Below are 17,610 nucleotides of genomic sequence, written 5' to 3'. Positions count from 1 at the left end.
GGCTTCTCTCCTGCCTGACAAGCCTCCCAGGGGCATTTCATTTTCTGCTCCTGGTGCTCAGAAGGAAAGTAATGCTGGCTTTTGTGGGTGGTGACACTGTAATTACAGGACAGTTGACATGTGAGCCTCTCCTGTCTTGGAGTGATCCGTAGGAAGGCAGTGGGATTTTTCAAGTATTAAGACACTCAGTTGACCTGCTTGAAGGCAGACTTAGCAGAGAGGCTGGGAGATCTGGGCTCTACCCCTTCTACAGGCACCCGTGATGCAAATTCACTTCCTTACTACTTTGGTCCCTTTTTCTTTTTTGAGATATGCAGAGTCTCGATAAGAGGCAAGCAGGGTGGGGACCATTTGCTGGAGAGACTAATTTACAAAGCAAACGAAGAGCACCGCTGTCTCACATGTCATGGGGCGACAGCACAGGGCACCCGTCGGGGTCTGGGACGGTGCCTGGCTCCATGGAGCACAGGAGAGGGGGTGCACGTGGTGGGTGCATGCCCAGGTGCTGCTGCAATCCCATCCCTGCGGACAGAGACGGGTTGGTTATCTCCAGGAATGTCAGCGAGCTCGGTCGGAAAACCGTCACTTGATCTGCAGCCTGCTGCAGTCAGCAGGATGGTTTCCATTGGCGCTGGGTGCAGAGCTGGCTGGTGAATAGCGAGCCCAGGAATAGCTGCCATGCGTGCAAGGGGCGATCTCGGAGGAGGGTTTTCCATCATGCAGCCAGCATCACGTGTGTGTGACTGGAAACACGAGAGCCTCCCAGGCTCCTCCGTGGCCCTCTCCCAACAGCCAGCGCCTGCTGCCAAAGGGATTTACTGCAGTCACACAGCTCACCCAATTATCTCCCATGACAGGGGAAAAAAACTTGTTCAGGGATGAGAAATCATGACGAATTACAAGCTTTGTGAGTTTGGGACAAACGAAGCCCCTAAACGCTGCCTGGTTGAACGCTGTGTCTGTGTTCGGTGTGATAAATAACAGCTGACTTTTCCATCGCTAGGAAATGAATCTCTGTGGAGGCAAAACCCAAAAGGAGCCTCAGTCCAGCTAGGAGACCCGAGAAGGAAGCTGTTGGAGGAGAGACGTGTGCTAACTCCACTGGCCTGTAGTCTGTCTTACCCTTACTAACCAATGTCAACAACTAGGTAACGTCCTTCCTCTGTTCTTTCTGACACTAGCCCAGCACGTGGGGGTTCAGGTGCAGAAACGTTTGGTTTTTTCCCTGCTCTGTGGATGCTGCGTCTCAAAGGATAAGCCGTGATCCGTGTAAAATTTAGTATCTGTTAGTGGAGCCTGGAACGTGTGAATCTCATTCCAGAAACAGGCTGTGTCTGAATAAAACCAGGCAGAGAGGATGCGGAGAGGGGGCTGGTTTAAACCCTCTGACAGTCACAAGAGGTTTGAGGCAGGGCTGTAACCTGGGAACGAGGCTCGAAACAGGGAGGTAGAAGGGAACATTTTATTTCCTTCCTGAGTTCTGGTGATGTTTTCGGAAAGCACCAGGTACATTTGTCTTTGCATTGATGGGGAGGTCTGTTCATTGCAGCTGTGAGGACTTGGAATGGGGAGGAAATATAAATACTGGGATTTTGGGAGCTTGCCCGTACAGGATTGTGGCTGTGCCTTGTTTGCAGCTGTCCTGGGGGTGTGGGATGTTTCCAATCGCATCACGTTTCACTAGGTTTGGGTAGGGAGTGTGGCAATGGCCGGTGCCTTGGGTTTTAACCCAAGTCAAATGAATACCCCAAGCCCTGATGCACCTGGACTGTTGTGTCACGGAAATGGTCCTTCCTGAAGCACTCCAGTTTTATCCTGATGCCTGAGATTCAACTCCTTATGGCAGTCAGATGTTGCTGGTTACAAACTCTGGGCAGTGCTTGGTTCAGTGCTTTCTTGCAGCAGCTGCACGTTGTGTGGTGAAGTGTTTCCTTTGATTCATTGTTAAGAGACTTGCTTGTCATCCTGCGATGTGACCTCTCGCTGCAGGATGCGCTTCCCAAGCGCGACTCCAGGGAGGAAGAGCTGTGCTGAGGGGAAGGCGCTTTTTTTGCTCACATCCCAGACACATCCTCCATCCATCCCTTTCCCTAGAGCTCCAGCTCAGAGACATCCTAAGAAATACAAATCATACAGCAGCCAGAGAAGTCATATACCTGGTGAAGTCCCAAGGAACTGACCACTTAAGGTGCTGAGGGATGGTGAAAGAAAGCTTCAGACTAAGCTGAAAATAATATAACCCCTGATCATTAGTGTAACTCTGCCACACCAGCTGTGTTGTGAAGGACCATCAGGTATGCCCAGAACATGAGGTTGTGATGTCCTGTTTGTGCTTCTGCTTGCAAGTCGCATGCCCATCCTTGGGTGAACGTGCGTAGGAGATGTACTAACCTGAGGGTGTAGTCTGTTATTGCTGGAACGATGAGGCTGTGGTCTTTGGACATGTCTGGAGACTGCAGAGGAGGACAGAGAACCTCTAGAGGAAGGTAGAATCCTCCACCTGTAGGTTTTGGTAGCTGTTGCTTAGCGCCGAGTGTCTCGGATCCCCGGAGAGAGGGGGAATAGCAGAAGTGCTGCTGGCGGTATAACGCAACACGAGTGCCAGGAAGTCGATGCGCTTCCCGCGTTGCTCAGCTTCCCCTGACAGCCCCGTTCGTTTCCCTTGCAGGGAGCAGCCCATCTTCAGCACCAGGGCCCATGTTTTCCAGATTGACCCTGCCACCAAACGGAACTGGATCCCGGCCAGCAAGCACGCGTTGACTGTCTCCTATTTCTACGATGCCACGCGCAATGTGTACCGGATCATCAGCGTGGGGGGCACCAAGGTAGAGGGCATTTGCTGACAGCATCGCGCAGCTCGACAGCAGGTTTTTCTGCAGCCAAAGTCTGTTCTGGTGTTGATGGTTTTGGTGTCAAGTTGGTCGGTTCTCAGCATGGGCACTCTAGCATCTTCACCGCAGAGAGTGGAAGGTAGAACGCTGCCTCCACGCTCAAGTGTGTCTCTTCCCACCCCCATGCATATAAAACACAAGATTTTTCTGAGAGCCTCTATCCTGTGCTGAAACCAACCCCTGTAGATACAACGGGATGCCAGACAGAGGTTGAGGGAGTTCTCAGAAGCAGTCTGTTCGGTCACTTCCAACAAATGCGATTAACTCTCCCTAAACTCTTCTTGATGGGCGTTTTCCTGACTTGTTCTTGAGGACCTCCAGTGGCAGGGATTCGGCAGCCTTCCCAGGCTATTTATTTTGTTGCTACCCTAACCAGCAGAGAGTGTTTCGTAATAGCTAGTCCTGACTGACTGCTGATTAAGCCTTTTTTTTTTTTCCTCTTACTTGCCATGAAAATGGAGAACATCAGAAAGTTGTTAAGTCCCCAGACACACATAGTCTCTTATTTTCTTTTCCAGCAGTGGAGGAAGCTGATGATACTGAGGCTTTTTTTTTTTTCTTTTTCAGTAGAGGAGGTGATTGAGACCTGTTCATGTCATGTAGCCAGCCAGAGCTGTTGCCTTTTACATTAAAAACCAGAGCTTTCTACCCCTAGTTCTTCGAGTACATGGGGATTATGGTGCTCAGTCCCACACCACCACCCCAGGGCAGCAGGCTGGAGTTTCCTCTGACTCTCCTTGTTGCCTCTCTCCGCAGGCAATCATCAACAGCACTATCACCCCCAACATGACCTTCACAAAGACATCCCAGAAATTTGGACAATGGGCGGACAGCCGAGCCAACACAGTGTACGGGCTGGGTTTTGCTTCGGAGCAGCATCTCTCCCAGGTAATGCTGCAGGTGCTGGCACAAACCTGATGCTAGCTGGGGGAATGTCCCTGAAACCCTGAAGGGGAGATCACCCTCGGGAGAGGAGGCTTTAGGAACCTCATGTAATGCTGTTCCCGCTGTGCTAAAATCTCATGCAAGATGCAAAGATACTAGGAAGAGCTGTAAAGTAATATTTTCAGAGTGTTTTGAGGATCACAAATTGAATTAGGACTTTGGGCTCTGTTTCTGCCATTGCTATTTAGCTAACCCCAGAGTGGCAGAATCATGGGCAGGGGCAGGAAAGGGCTATTCCCTGAATTTTATTGTTGAAGAGAAATTAACAAGCACATCAAATGATGTTGCAGAGGAGGAGTAACCCAGGCATCAGTTCTAGTTCGTTCTGCATTTTGGCGTAGCACCAGAGTGACTTTTCCCCTCCCCTCTAGTTTGCAGAGAAGTTCCAGGAAGTGAAGGAAGCAGCGCGTTTGGCCAGGGAGAAGTCCCAGGATAAAACAGAGCTGACCAACCCTGCCCTGAACATCACGTCTCACCAGGTAACGCTTGGAAAGAGGCACAAGTGAACTCCTCTAGTAACTTGTTGTTCATCCCTTTCTCTCTGGGAGCTTTCCTGACGGACACTGAGGTTGGAGCTTCACATTCTGATGACACCTGTGGCCCTGTGGTCACTCTACTGAAACACATGAAATAATTACCTAATTAGTGCTGAAGGGGAGCTCCTGGGAAGGTTCACACTCCTCCCTCTTTGCCAGTTAAACAATCAAAACCATTTGATGTCTTATAAAGCCATTCTAGAGGAATCGTTGTTTAGATGTGGTGGTTGGGATTTTTCAGTTTTATGGTTTTTGGTTTGTTTCTTCTTTTCTTCAGAGCTGCTGGGGGAGCTCAGTGTGACAATAACGGGCAAGCAGCATGCGGGAGTGCATGTTGCCTGGTTGAAGATCGTAGGAAGGAAGACAACCTTTTTTTTCCAACCATTTTTCTTCCCCTTCTTGGGCAGCAGGCGATTGTGCTGTCCATGGGGGTTCATGGAAAGACAAGCAGGTTTCTGGGGACTGAGGAGTCCTGGCCAGACTTCTTCTGTTTCTGTCCTATTTCCACTGTGGAAGAGAAGCTGTGCCATGAAAGTAGGAGTCACTCTTCCCCTTGGGAGCTCTCCCCTGAGGTAGAACTACACACACGACAGCCAGTCACTCAATTTTCTTTCCCCCAGGAGACCAAGCCAGAAAGCTTCAGCCCATCACAGATCATTCTCACATGCATCGCACCGGCAATTGTTGCTGTTCTCCCTGTAGAGCTGAACCAATTCCAGCCACAGAGGGATGGAGGGGAGAGGATGAGCTGTGGGGTGAAGCAGTTTGGTGCTGATGGGGAAGCTGTCCTCCCAAATAGTTCACTCCAAAGGTGACTCTGCATTTCCCAGAGCTCCTGGCAGTAGGATGGAGGACGCCGCGTTCTCTGGGCTGAGTACAGATGGAGTGGCAGCAGAGAAGGAGGAGGGAGTGTGAACAGTACCTTGGTCTGCAGGGAGAAGAGGGGGAGGCAGAGGCTGTGGCTCTGCAGAGACTGTAAATGTCATGTGGGGTGCAAAAATGGGGAAAATTTGCCTGGCTTCTGGCTCCTGCTAATTCTAAACCCCATCCTAATGGGTGGGAAATGAAGAAGGGAGCAGAGTAGAGCATGCATAGCGGAACCAAAGTTTTAGGTAAAAGACTCTAGTCAGTAATAATTGCCCAAGACAGAGATTTGTGGCCAGATGCAGCCGTGAGAGCTCCCCTGGCCAGGAGAGAGAGGCTGGGAATAGGGATACTCCCTTTAATCCTTTTTACACCAGGCAGAACTCATTAGGTGCCACAACAGGATGCGTTCATCTCCCCTGTGCTGCAGTGGCACCTTGCAGCAGAAGGGATGAGGAGGGCAGAAGGTGAAGGTTAATCACAGATCAGGCTCCGTTCATTCTTCTTACCTGACTCAGCAGCACTAAAATTGCCACAGTGTGAACCCAGCCAGTGCGCTGACACAGTGACACCCGCAGTATCCCCTGCCATGTGGCCATGCAGCTCTTGTCCTGCATGTCCTGCCCTCCCCACAGCCCATCGTCCCTTCTGCCGTCCCTCTGCTGATTCGCAGTCTCAACCTTAGAGCTTCAGACATGAGTTTCATCCTTGAATAATTGATTGTGTTTCTGTTTGCAAGTGAGCAGAGAGCAGGTCTGTCTCCTGAAATTAAATCAGGGCTCCCTCATTTTTTGCATCTGCACCAGTTTACTTGGGCTTCAGATTTTCCGAGCTGGGGAAATCCCATGAGAGCAGCTCTCTTCTGTCCTCTGGTACCTTTCAGGCCAGTCCCCATCACAGAGTGTTACTGGGGATAATGTGAGCAACAAAACAGTCTGGAGCATCTTCAGCTGTTACCAGTTCCAGTTGGACTCGCAGAGGCTCAGCACACCAGAACAGGACACTCCTGCCCATTCCCTGCCTCAGTTTCCCCACCTTGCTGGGGAGGGCTGTGTTCTGCAGGCCTCCCTTCTCAGTCACTCTCTGGAAGGCTTCGTGACATCTCGTGGCCCTGCCTGGCTCTATTTATAGATGTCACCTGACGCTGGAGGCAGGTGGCTGTCCTTATCGTGGGCATTTGAGGGCTACTATCAGCTCCAGCAGGCTCACCAGCCACCTGGTCCCACAGTCCCCAGCTTGGGATCCCAGAGACTCTGCTCAGAGAATCTTTTTATAGCTCAGCTTGCCCTGTCCATGCCAACCTTCTGCTCTGCCGTGAGCGGAGACCGGGCAGACGGGGTCTTCTGGAGGGGCTGGAGGACCTGAGGTCTGCTTTGGCTTCTGCATGTTCATCTCTCCTCCACTGTCAGCTCCCTCCAGCCTGGGAGGACGAATTGTTCATCTCTGCTAGCTCTGATGCACCTGGGGATATAGAGCCATAGAGGAGGGAACACTTTGGTGCAGGGGCTGTGAGTTTCTTCTCCCACACCTTTGGAAAGTGGGTGCCACAGTCCTCTGAGCAATAGCAGAGTTCCCCTCCCTTGACCCTGAGAAACACTGTCCCAGTGGCACCCGGGGTCTTCATTCAGGGCACAGGAGCTGGAGTGGCCACTGAACCCAGGTGGCCTGGCAGGTCTGTGTTCAGAGTTTATTAAGTCTTTGCCCTGCTCTGAGAACCACCAAGAAAATCCCATTAAGAATTCAGCCAACCCCTGAAACGGGTGCCTTGAGCAGCTCGGAGCGTTGTGCACAGCCGTGGGACTCCGGTTACAGGCTGTAACATCGCTGGCATTTCTCAAGGAGAAGCTGAGGGCCAGAGAATTCAGTACCTCAAGTCGGGAGTGAGGAATAGCTGGTGTGTGCAAGCTGTGAGCCCACCTGCTCGGGGTGTAGGAATGATTAAACTATTTAGTGGCACTGAGAAAATGAGCCATCTCCTGTGTTGGGGCTGTGAATCAACCTTAGCCTCCAGTGAGCCTTAAATGCATAATGATAATCCAAACTTTCAACATCACTAAAATATCATGGAAGTAAAAAAACTCAGCTGTTACGTATGCAATTCCTAAGCAACACAATAACTAAGGCTAAAAAGCCCAAATGGAAAAAAAAAAAAATGGAGAAATGCAAAACTGAAATTCTCGCACTAACAATACAGACACTACCTCTGTTGACTACACTTACTGTCTGTCTCATTGGGAGAGATCTGGGATCCTGCCCGGGGTGTCTGTGCACTGGGATCACTGCCCCGGCATGGAACAGCGACAGGAGAAGGGAGGATGTGGCAGCAGGGCAGCTGCTGGAAGAGCTGAGCACTAACCCACCCCTCCGCGTACCTTCCGAAGTCATCGCTGTGCTGTGGCTGGTGCTGTGCCATCCACGAGGATGGCTGCCACCCCTTGTCACGCAGACCAGCACAGCACTGCCGAAGAGTTGGGACTGAAAGCCAGCGTTCCTCGCGAGGGTGCAGGGACTGAGCGCTGTGAATGCGGGCTGTGGATGGGTTTGCAGAGACCTTGTGTCTGAATGGCCTGTCTTCTCTGCCGTGTGATAATCCCCCTCTTCCTCATCCCCCAGGTGCTGCCCAGCCCCATCATCAGCTCCAATGGGCCAGGAGAAGACAAGCTGTTCCGGAGCCAGAGCGCCGATGTCGAGATAACAACAGAGAAGGAGCGGCTGAAGAAGATGCTTTCAGAAGGGTGAGGCTGCCACAAGTTCTCTCTGCTTCTGACTCCCAAACTCTCTGTTCTGGCAGGATCTGGTGCGTGTCCCTGTCATCCCAGTGCTTGCAGGGACCCTGAATAACCGAGTGGCCTCATTCCACATGCTTTTGACCCAATGCTCCTTCTTTATGCAGCTGAGTAATGCCCCACGTCTGCTGCAGCTCAAACCCTCCACAGTACCAATTTCCCCTGTTCCCCAGTAGAAAATCATTCCAGCTTGGAGGTGAAATCTGCTGTTCAGGCAGCGTGGGAAGGAGAATGCTTTGTGCCCGCAGCGGGGATGAGTTGATGCCAGTTATCTACAGATCAGTAGTTTGTGATACCAGAAGATGTTCACACTTTTCCAGCTGGCCCAGGGCTGCATTTGTGTTAATTCCCCTGATGATTCCAGCAAAGTCCCTGCTGCTTCCGCTCTTTGTCTGCTCAAAAGACTCTGGGCTGGATTATGCCCTGTGGCTCCTGCTGAGCTCCCAGCTGAACACTTAGAGTATTTTTTAAATCAAAAGCAGGTGTGCTTTGGTACCTTCTCCTGAGTCTGGGGTGGTAGGGTTTTATTTGAAGCAAACTCAAATCCAACAAAAATTTTAGAAATGGATTCACAGTCCCACATTGCAAAGCTCCTTTGTAGTAGCTGTATGTTCCCCACCCACCCCCTCTCGTTAATCTCACAGCGTGGTTTATGCAGCTTCAAGCAAGCACACATGGCCTCAAAGTCAAATACTATCCAGGAATAAAGAGATGCAGATTCAGGGCTGGAAGAAACATTTAAATTTGGGAAGTGATACAAAAGCCAAATAGAAAACAGGGAGCTGCCCAGCACTTCCCAGAGCATGGTTTCAGCACATGTTAGCACTGGGGGAAGAAACCTTGTGCTGAGACTCTCTTATGCTCTTCTGCACACACAGATCGGTGAGTGAGGTCCAGTGGGAAGCCGAATTCTTCAGCCTCCAGGACAACAACAATAAGCTCGTGGCTGCTCTCCATGAAGCCAACGCCAACGTGGACCAGTGGAAGAAGCAGCTGGCCGCTTACCAGGAGGAGACGGAAACGCTGCGGCAGCGGGTGAGCGCAGGGGCACCCTTGCAGAGCAGGTCAGAGGAAGGCCTGTCCCAGAGCCGTCCTTGACCCCGTTCTCCCAGCACTTTCCGTGGGTGTCAGCAGGAGACGGGATGGAAATCCAGGATGCTGCAGGAGTGTGTCAGGGAAAACATGTCAAGGAATAAGGCCATGTAACCGGGGAGCTCTCGCAAGAGCTCCTGTTTTCTGCAGAGGGAGTTGGGGGTGTGCTGAATCCCCGTAGATAAAGGGAAGAAACCAGAGCACAAAGTCAAAGAATACCAGCTTCCCGTCAGGTTCTCTGGGGGTAGCTCCCAGCTGCCAGCAGTACCGAGTGAGATCCGTGGCCCCCCTTGAGGGGGGCAATCTTCTGTCTGCTACAGGAAGGATGAAGATTGCTCTTTCTGCTATAATTAGCTTGAATCTAAGCTGCAACATCAGGAAACCCGGGTGGCAGAGTACAAACAAGCCCTTGTTCGGTTGGAATAATGGGATCTTTTGACCTATGTAAAGTCAGAGAGGTCACAGATGGACCGAGGAGGCATGTGTGCGTCTGGGCAGAGGAGTGACAGTCACACGGTCGGGTTTGCTGGGAGGGAAGGACTGCAGAGTACTTGGGAAAGGGTTTTAGGACGGTTGGGGTTTGGGTGGGAAAGGACTCTGGAGCCCTGGAGAAGGCATAAAGCCATTTCGCTCATTCAAAAGCCAGCAGGGATTTAGAGCAATTAACAGCTGATGCCGCTTGCTGGCTGTTGCGTGGCCAGTCTGTGCAGCCAGCAGCCGTCCCCCAGGGTTCACCGTGCCCTTTGCTAGTTCTCAGAGCTGCATGGAACAAATTTCCTCCTCTGCAGCAGGAGCCTGCCCTAGGTACAGCAGAGACCATGGCTGTGCGTGGGTCTGTGTGTGGTTTCGGGGCTGGCTGGGTTGTGCTGCCTTTTCCCTGCCATCGCTCTGTGCATACTCAGCTGTTTGCACAGCCAGGAGCTAGGAGTGAGGATTTCATGAGCCTTGGGTGAAGGGCAACCACTTGGGGGCTTTGCAGAATCCCAGAAGAAACTGTAACTCAATGAAACATGTAAATTATTGTCCCTAAACCTTTTTGTGGCCAGAGCTGGTTGATTCTGGCCATGACCCCAGGAGCCTGACAGCTCACCACCACTGTTCCCACTGACCCTGGCAGGGGCTGAGTCCAGCCAGCGCTGCCCTGCTGCCCCTGCTTGTGCAGAAAATGTCACACTGGGGTCTGAGCCGTGTCTACGTGAGGGTTCTCATCGCTGTAGCTGTACTTGCACAGCTCAGTGCAAGCCCCGTGAGAGCTTGGGCAGTAGCTGCTGCAGACCTTCTGATGAGCTTTTAAAAATGAATCCTCTTCATGAATAATCTAAGCCACTGGGCTGAATTTTTCAGGAATGGGAAGCACACTTGGGCAAACCCTTCCTCCCAGCTCTGCTGTGGTTGAGCTGCAGTAACTCCCTTGCCCTCAGCAATCTCTGCCCAGGGATGGAAATGGAGCTGGATCGAGCTGTCACTTTGTGGTGCTTTGCTGGAAGAGTGCAGGAGAAAGTGGAGACAGAGTCTCTAGACTGAGTTTGACACAGTGTGTTTCTGTGTGTGATCTAGGCAGAGCAGAAGGAGAGAATTTTTTTTCCTGACAGCCCTGCTGTAAGCCCAGTTGGGTTTGCAAGGAAGCCAGAACATGACAGGGAATGGCTGTGGGTGATAAGGTGCCAGGACATCCCTGTATCTCTGAGCTCACCTCCCCTGTGCTTGCTTCCATGCAGGTAGCAGAGCTGGAGTCGCAGGGGGCTCACGATTCCTCCAGTGAGAACAACAAGGAAGAGCTGAGCCAGACCCTGGAGGAGCTGGAACTCCTGATCAAGGCTAAAGACGAGGTAATACCCCATAAAACACAGCCTGGAGCTTGGGGGGGCTGTCAGTCCCCAACACCTTGTCTGTCATTATGGCTTGTATGTGATCAGAGGGCGCCTCCTGCAAGCCAGTGCAGCCCCGTCGGTGGTCTCCCTCCCCAGAAAAGCAAAGCTGAGTGAGAGTCAAGTGCTGGGAGTTTCCCAGGCAAACAGCCCTGAGCAGAGAGTCAGGGCTGTGTGTTACCCCTTCCCCTCTCCACCGCCTGCAGCTGCACTTAGCCTCTAGTGTGGTAATTGCTTCTCGCTTTCACTGCATTTAAATGAATGATTTAAAGCAGAGTTTTAATGACAGAGGCTGTGAAGAAGGGGAGATGTGGAGAGAGTCTCTCTGATTTGCACATCTCCAGGCTCTCTGGTGGCCGTGCTTCAGCAGGGTGGGGGGACAGAGCCACAAAGGGATTGGGGAGGGGAGGTGTTTTGGGGTTCCTGATCCTTTAGTGAGAAGAGATCTCTCTCCCCTCACTGGAGCTACTCAGGCTAGAGGAAAAATTCTGGGGCAAGGCAAAGGTGTGCTGAGGCTTTCACCCACCAGCCGAGCAGGGACCCTGGCCCCAAGAGCCTGGGATCTGCCCCAGGAGGTGGTGGGAGCTGGCCCCACTGGGACAGGGCTGGTCTGACGTGATGCTCTTCCTCTCTATGTTTTAGGAGATTCAGATGCTAAAGAGCCAGAAGTGCAGCCGATGGGAAGCAGAGGGTGAGCGCGAGGAGACGCTGCAGAAGCTGCAGGGGAGGATGGCAGATCTGGGACACCCCTGCACTCAGAGTTGAGGGATCCGTCCCCATTTCTCCTCTGAGCCAGAGCGTGAATGCCGCAGAGCTGTCATGCCTGTGTCTGCCTCTGGATGATGGGAACAGGTCCTTGCCTTTATCTCTGCCTTCCTCCACCCTCCCTGTATCCCTCAGATATGACATAAGCCACAATCAGCAGGCAAATAGCAGACCCAGCCTTCACGTACTCTCCCCTAGCACGTGTAGTAGCCCCTGACGTAGGACAGGTGATGTCCTGTGACCCTCCGTCTCTCTGGGGTGGCTGGGGAGCAGAGCTCTGACTCAGGCTGGCAGGAGGGATGCAAGCTGCTCTGCACCTCGGGGCAGGGACGCAGATGGAAGCAGGATCTGTTGCGCAGTCTCTCGGGGCATTGCCTGCCTGTGTTTACCTCCGAGCTGCTGAACGAGGGGATCTGCTGTGGGGCTCACCCCTGCAGGCACTGGCTTTCATGGCAGAATAATATCTCCAGACATCAAATGCTGTTAGACCAGGAGATGATAGAGGAGATGTGAGTTTATAGCACCTTTGCAAACTGTGGGCAGATGCCAGGGTTTGGGGAACACGTGCTCACATGTGTGTGCGTGCCGGGGTGCTGTGGCTCGAGATGGGGAGGTCCCTCAAAAAGAACTGATGGAGATCTGCGCTGGCTGGGTGTGCGTAGCCTGTGCTGGGGTGTGAGCAGGGCTGTTTCGTGGAGATAAGGGTGGTGGTCTGTGAGCAGCGTGTATCAGCGCTGGGGCAGCCTTTTCACTGCGCTTGTGTCCTCCGGCAGGAGCTGGAGGCACGCAACGCTGAACTGGAGCGACGCCTTCACCTTGCCGAGCAGACGCTGGCAGATACCCTGGCCGAGAGGGAGAAGATCCAGAACGAGGTCACCAAGGTGGCAGAGATAATGGATGTGAAGATATTTGAGCTCAGTGAGATCCGTCAGGGACTAGCCAAGCTGGTAGAGAGCAACTGAGCAGCAGCACACTCAAGGGAGATGCCTCCAGAGGAGGGGAGCCCGAGCTGGGACTGGTCACCGACAGCGATGACGGTCACAGAACAGCCCGGAGGTCTGTTCGGGCAGGATACACCAACATACCAGCAGCTGCCTGGACAGTGTGGAGACCAGCCACAGCCCCTCACTGCCCCCGGGACACCCAGACAGAGGGCAGAGAGGACCTGAGCTCCGCAATCCTCTACAGGGAGCATCCAGAATCACAGCCAGACCTCTCTGGACCCTGCCATGGCTGTGGCGTGGTCCAGAGACCGCCGCTGTCCCCGTGCTGCCTTCCCAGCCTCCCTGATGCCACACTGTGTCTCCAACGTTTTTACAGTTTTCTAGGGGAAGGGGCTGAGCAGCCTTCGTGTTTTTTCAGTAGTTTTTTAGGAAACCACTTGCCTTTTGCAAATAAGCTGTCTGTTTCCCCACCTAGGGAGGGAGGAGATGTTCTAGCACACTGAGGACAACAGTTGCTCCTTTTTCTCCTCCCCAGCCCTAACTCCATCATGTCTTTCTAACAGGATCCAGTAACACTGGTCACTGTCGGGAGCTTCCAGAGGCAGCGATGTCCCCACTGCAGAGCAGGGTGCTGTCTGCCCATGTGTCCTTTCCACTGTTCAGTCACATCCTCCAGAGGAAAAAGAACTGCAGGTTCTGAAGTTCTTATTAGTTTAACACAGTGGGGTTTGATGACTTGTTAAAACTTTAAGCTGAGAAGAGTAGAGGTTTGGTTGGGAAAGGGGCATTCGAGAAATAGGACATCCACACTTCTCGACTGGCATCTCTCCTGGCCTCTGAGGGCTGCACTTCATTGAAATTAAATGGAGCAAATCTCAGTTGCTCTTGGTTTCTTTTTTTTTTCTTTGTTTTTTTTTTTCCTTGGGAAACAGCCCGCAGAGACGTCCTGCTCCATGTCGGCTGAGCAGCGCTCCTTGCGAAGGGAACGGGTCCCAGCTTGCCAGGCTTGGCCACATTAAATGAGATCAGGAGGCGCTGGGAACATGCTGGGACCGGTGCCCCGCGGGGAAGTTTGTGAGTTATCGTAGATGTTGTCTAGTAATAGGAACTGAGGGAGGCTCCACAGAAACCTGGAAAGTTGTGTCGTCTCCCCCGTAGTCACCTCGGAGCATGCTTAGCCCTGTGCCGAATAGCGAAGCTGTGTCTGTAGAAGTAATTAGTACAGGAGTGTTGATGGATTTGGATTTTCTTGTTGGTTTTTTGCCCTTTTTGCCCCTGTAAGTTACCTGAAGACAGCAGTAATCCTGGGAATGATTCACAAGTCTGCACAGACTCTGGTACTCAGCAAGCTCTGGCTTCCGTGTACTGCCGTCCTGGCGGACCCGTGGAAGGGCAGCACGGCTCCCCAGGACCTGCCTCTCCTCTGGCTCACCTGCTGACCATGAGAGGAACCTGCAGCTTCCATGCACTTGCCTGCAAGCCCGGGCAGGATTGGGTCTGGCACCTTGGGGATCTGCTGGAGCGGAGAGCTGCTGGTGACTCTGGGCTGGATTGTGTCCAGGCAAAGCCCTTCCCTCTCCCGGGGGTGAGGAGGAAACATCGAGATTTCCAGACCTGCATCACCGGGGAAGGGCTTTGCTGGTTTGGGGTTGGGGTTTTTTTCTTGGTTTTTACCTTTTTTTTTCTTTTTTTTTTTTCTTTTTTTGCATGAAGTGTTCTCACAACTGTAACGGGGCTGGAGCTACTGTAGTAATATTTGTTTCAGGGTATTTAAGAAGGGAAGGAAGTAACTGGGTGGCAAAAATTTCTAGGGACTTGTTTACCACCCCATGCCAGTGTTCATATTTTATTCCTACAGGAGCAAACTTCTTTTCAAATAGAGATCAGCTCCAGAAAGGTGTGTTTGGTTTGCGTCTCCATCACTGTCATATGGAGGGAGGAGGGGGGGATTTGGGAGTATGGGAGGAGGAAAGTAGAGCAAAAGTTTCTTCTGTTCCATACTACAACACTCTCGCACCTCTTCTGTGGCTGCGACCCTAAATTCTGTCAGGGACCATTTCACAGCCCCGTGTCTTGTATTGATGGGAGCTGACCAGACTGGTGTGTGCCCCGCCTGGTGAATCATCTCTCCCGAGGGACGCCAAGCTCAGACCTTTCCCAACAACTGCGAGGGAGGACCTGAGTCAAGCTGCTGCACATCCCAGCAGGACTCCCTGGGAGCGGCAGATGCAAGCTGCAGCGTGGTGCTCGGCCGAGCTCCGGCAGCTTCGTGGAGCACTGTGCCGCCTGCCACCCTCACCAGGACCTGCTCTGACCCCCCAGGACCTGCTCTGACCCGGACAGGCAGCAGCGTAGCGTGAGATCCAGCTCTTACGCTGTTGAAGGCTCTTCTCGTCCCTTATGTGTTTTATATCCTTGAAGTACAACCTGGCATCCCTGGAGAACTGCACCAGACTTACAGCAGAAACAATTGACCCACCAAGTTCAAGAAGGTCCGCAAGTCATGCGACAAGTCACAGATATGAGGGATCTGCAGTTCATCTTCATCCTTCAGGAAGTTCTCCTTGTTTTACAGAGTGTTCAACCTCTTCTTGTCAGGCTGAGAGTCAGCCAGGGACTGTTTAAAAAAAAAAAAAAAAAGCCACAAAAAAACCACAGTGCTGTGAAAAGCCCAAGTTCTAGGCTGCCGCTTATCCTCATATCCCGCGTGAAGCCAAAGTCCGGGTGCGACTGCACACGAGGGGTGTGAAACCATCGTTGAGCTGAGCTCAGACTGTGGATGGGGGATCTGGGTACCAACACAAAGGGGGTGGTATGCACTGGTCAGGCAGGGATCCTGAAATTGTGCCTCCTCCCGAGACTCAGCTGCCCAACAGATGATACCCTGAGGAGCTGTAACCCCTGGAAGCATCGCAAACCCTGAGGCCAGCGGTAACCCCTGGAAGCATCACATACCCTGAGGCCAGTGGTGCTGTGCATGCGGTGCTGTGCGTCGCTCTCAGCTTGTCCCAGTCCCATTGTCGGGAACCAGGAACAGAGGCTGGTTCCCTTTACAGCCTTCCCTACGGGTGCTAGTTGTGATTCTTTTCCTTGCCAGAATAATCTGAATAGTGGCTTTTTGATGAGATCTGTCCTGTGCTCAGCATTTGTTAAAAGTCTTTTATTGAGGCGTTGCGGGGCCGTGTGAAGGATGGTGCAGGGAGGCACCGTAGATTGCAGCCTTTCTTCAGCCTAATGCAAACCCATTTATCACCAGCTCTTTCCACAAATGTCCTAAATCCGGGGCGAGCAGTGAGACAGCCCTACTGTGGCCGGCACAGCAGCAAAGCACTGGTTCCATCCGCCCCACTCCAGCGAGCATTTCGAAAGGACTGCAGTCATGTTTGCAAACAGCAGTGCTCTGACACATCCCCACCATGCCCTTTCCAACCCTCGCCCCTTCCCTGTTTGTGCTTCTTTTGCTTCAAAAGGAAAAAATCTTGTGTTACAAAAGGCAGCAATTAAGGGCAAGGCTGCAGTTTTATGTTTGGTTCTGTCTCACAGTAACAGTTCCTGCCAGCACCTAAGTAACAGTGGCTTCCTTGCTGGAGGAGAAATGCTGCTGATTGCAGGTACCTCGAGGGATCTCATTCTTTTGGCAAATGAGGATCTTAATTATTCATAGAAGACCTAGACAGAACATATTAATAAAGAGAACATAGGGAAGATGGTTCGTGTATGAGATCAGGATGAACAAATAAAAAATCTTGCAACCTTCCCCTCTTTGCACAAACAGCACCAAGGTGTGATGCTCTGCTCTGGGTCCAGCCCCGTGACAAGGTCCTTCTGACCAGCTCAGCAAGAGGAAACGAAGCTTTGCTATTACAGGACGTGCCAGTACTAGAGCCTCAGAAAAAGGACGTGTCCAATGCCAACTCCACCTGGCAGATGCCAGTTCAGGCTGAACAGGAATGCAAATCCAGCCCTGGAGCAGACCTGGCTGTCAGAGTGTCAGAGCACCACCAGCTCTGCCGCCGGCTCGCTCTGCACTCCCTCGCCTCTCCGGGCTTTGATTCCTCCTCCTCCTCCACAAAGTAGATAATTACCCTCCCTGAAGGACTGTTGGATTTAAATTACTCCCATCTGCAAGGCGCCTGGAGAGCCAAGAAAAGGTTCGCGCAGCCCAGACTGGTTAATTCCCTGAATCCGTTGAGTGATTTTAAACCAGAGGTAAAAATCTTTCTCTTCCCAAAAAGCCGCTGCAGAGCCCCCGGTAATGTGTGTTGTTAGGCATCCTCACATCAAAGTTACTTAACAGATTGTCTTTGATATCTGTGTTTTAGTGAGAACATAAGTTCTTGATGGAGAGAAAGCAACTAGGCACTTTGTTTAAAAATCTCCAAAGGATCAAACTTGGGGGAATTTGTGATTAAATAGCAGCATTAATGAAAAATAGGTGACCTAACCCTTTTGAGCTCCTGCATCTGGGCTGCAGAGATCAGCTGCTCTGTTACGCAGAGGGTGGGTTATTTTTAGTGCAGAAATGGGCTGTTTACACTTGACAGCACAGGCGAGCATCCTCTGTGAGTGTAACACCCCCCCGCACGCACACGCTGGAAGACAATTTCCGTGTGCACCGGAGAAGGCAATTAAATGTGTGTTTTGGAAAATGTCCATGAACACATAATAAATCCCCAAAAATCCACTGAGGTTCCCAGTCCCCTTTCCCAAAGTAATTTCTAATTATTATCGTTATTAGATTGTGGTGTGTAAAGGCAGTTTGTGCTCCGAGGGGAAAGAACATGAGCTACAGCACTAATCATCCCTGCACCAGGTCCTGCCTCCTCCGCCAGCTTCCCTCCACCCCACCAAAAAAGCAGCAGCTAGAAATGCTGTAAATTAGACACTTGTGGTGAGAGCAACGCTCCAAACACGGGAGA

The 17,610-nt window shown here is 52.0% G+C and overlaps 1 protein-coding gene across 1 annotated transcript; it reads left to right on the top strand.

Annotated features, from left to right (window-relative positions):
* Positions 1–1,134: 1,134 nt before the first annotated feature.
* HOMER3 (homer homolog 3 (Drosophila)) lies at positions 1,135–12,709 on the top strand. Its single transcript, XM_010084825.1, has 9 exons — positions 1,135–1,148; positions 2,669–2,825; positions 3,648–3,779; positions 4,208–4,315; positions 7,850–7,971; positions 8,901–9,057; positions 10,833–10,943; positions 11,625–11,714; positions 12,521–12,709. Exons 1-9 carry the CDS (start codon positions 1,135–1,137, stop codon positions 12,707–12,709), a joined length of 1,080 nt encoding a protein of 359 aa, XP_010083127.1.
* The last annotated feature ends 4,901 nt before the right edge of the window (positions 12,710–17,610 follow it).

The sequence above is a fragment of the Pterocles gutturalis genome, unplaced genomic scaffold (genome assembly GCF_000699245.1).
Source record: "Pterocles gutturalis isolate BGI_N339 unplaced genomic scaffold, ASM69924v1 scaffold15250, whole genome shotgun sequence".
Classification (NCBI taxonomy): Eukaryota; Metazoa; Chordata; class Aves; order Pterocliformes; family Pteroclidae; genus Pterocles; species Pterocles gutturalis.
The sequence above is the reverse complement of the archived record's forward strand: the minus strand, read 5'-3'. Positions and strand labels throughout refer to the sequence as shown.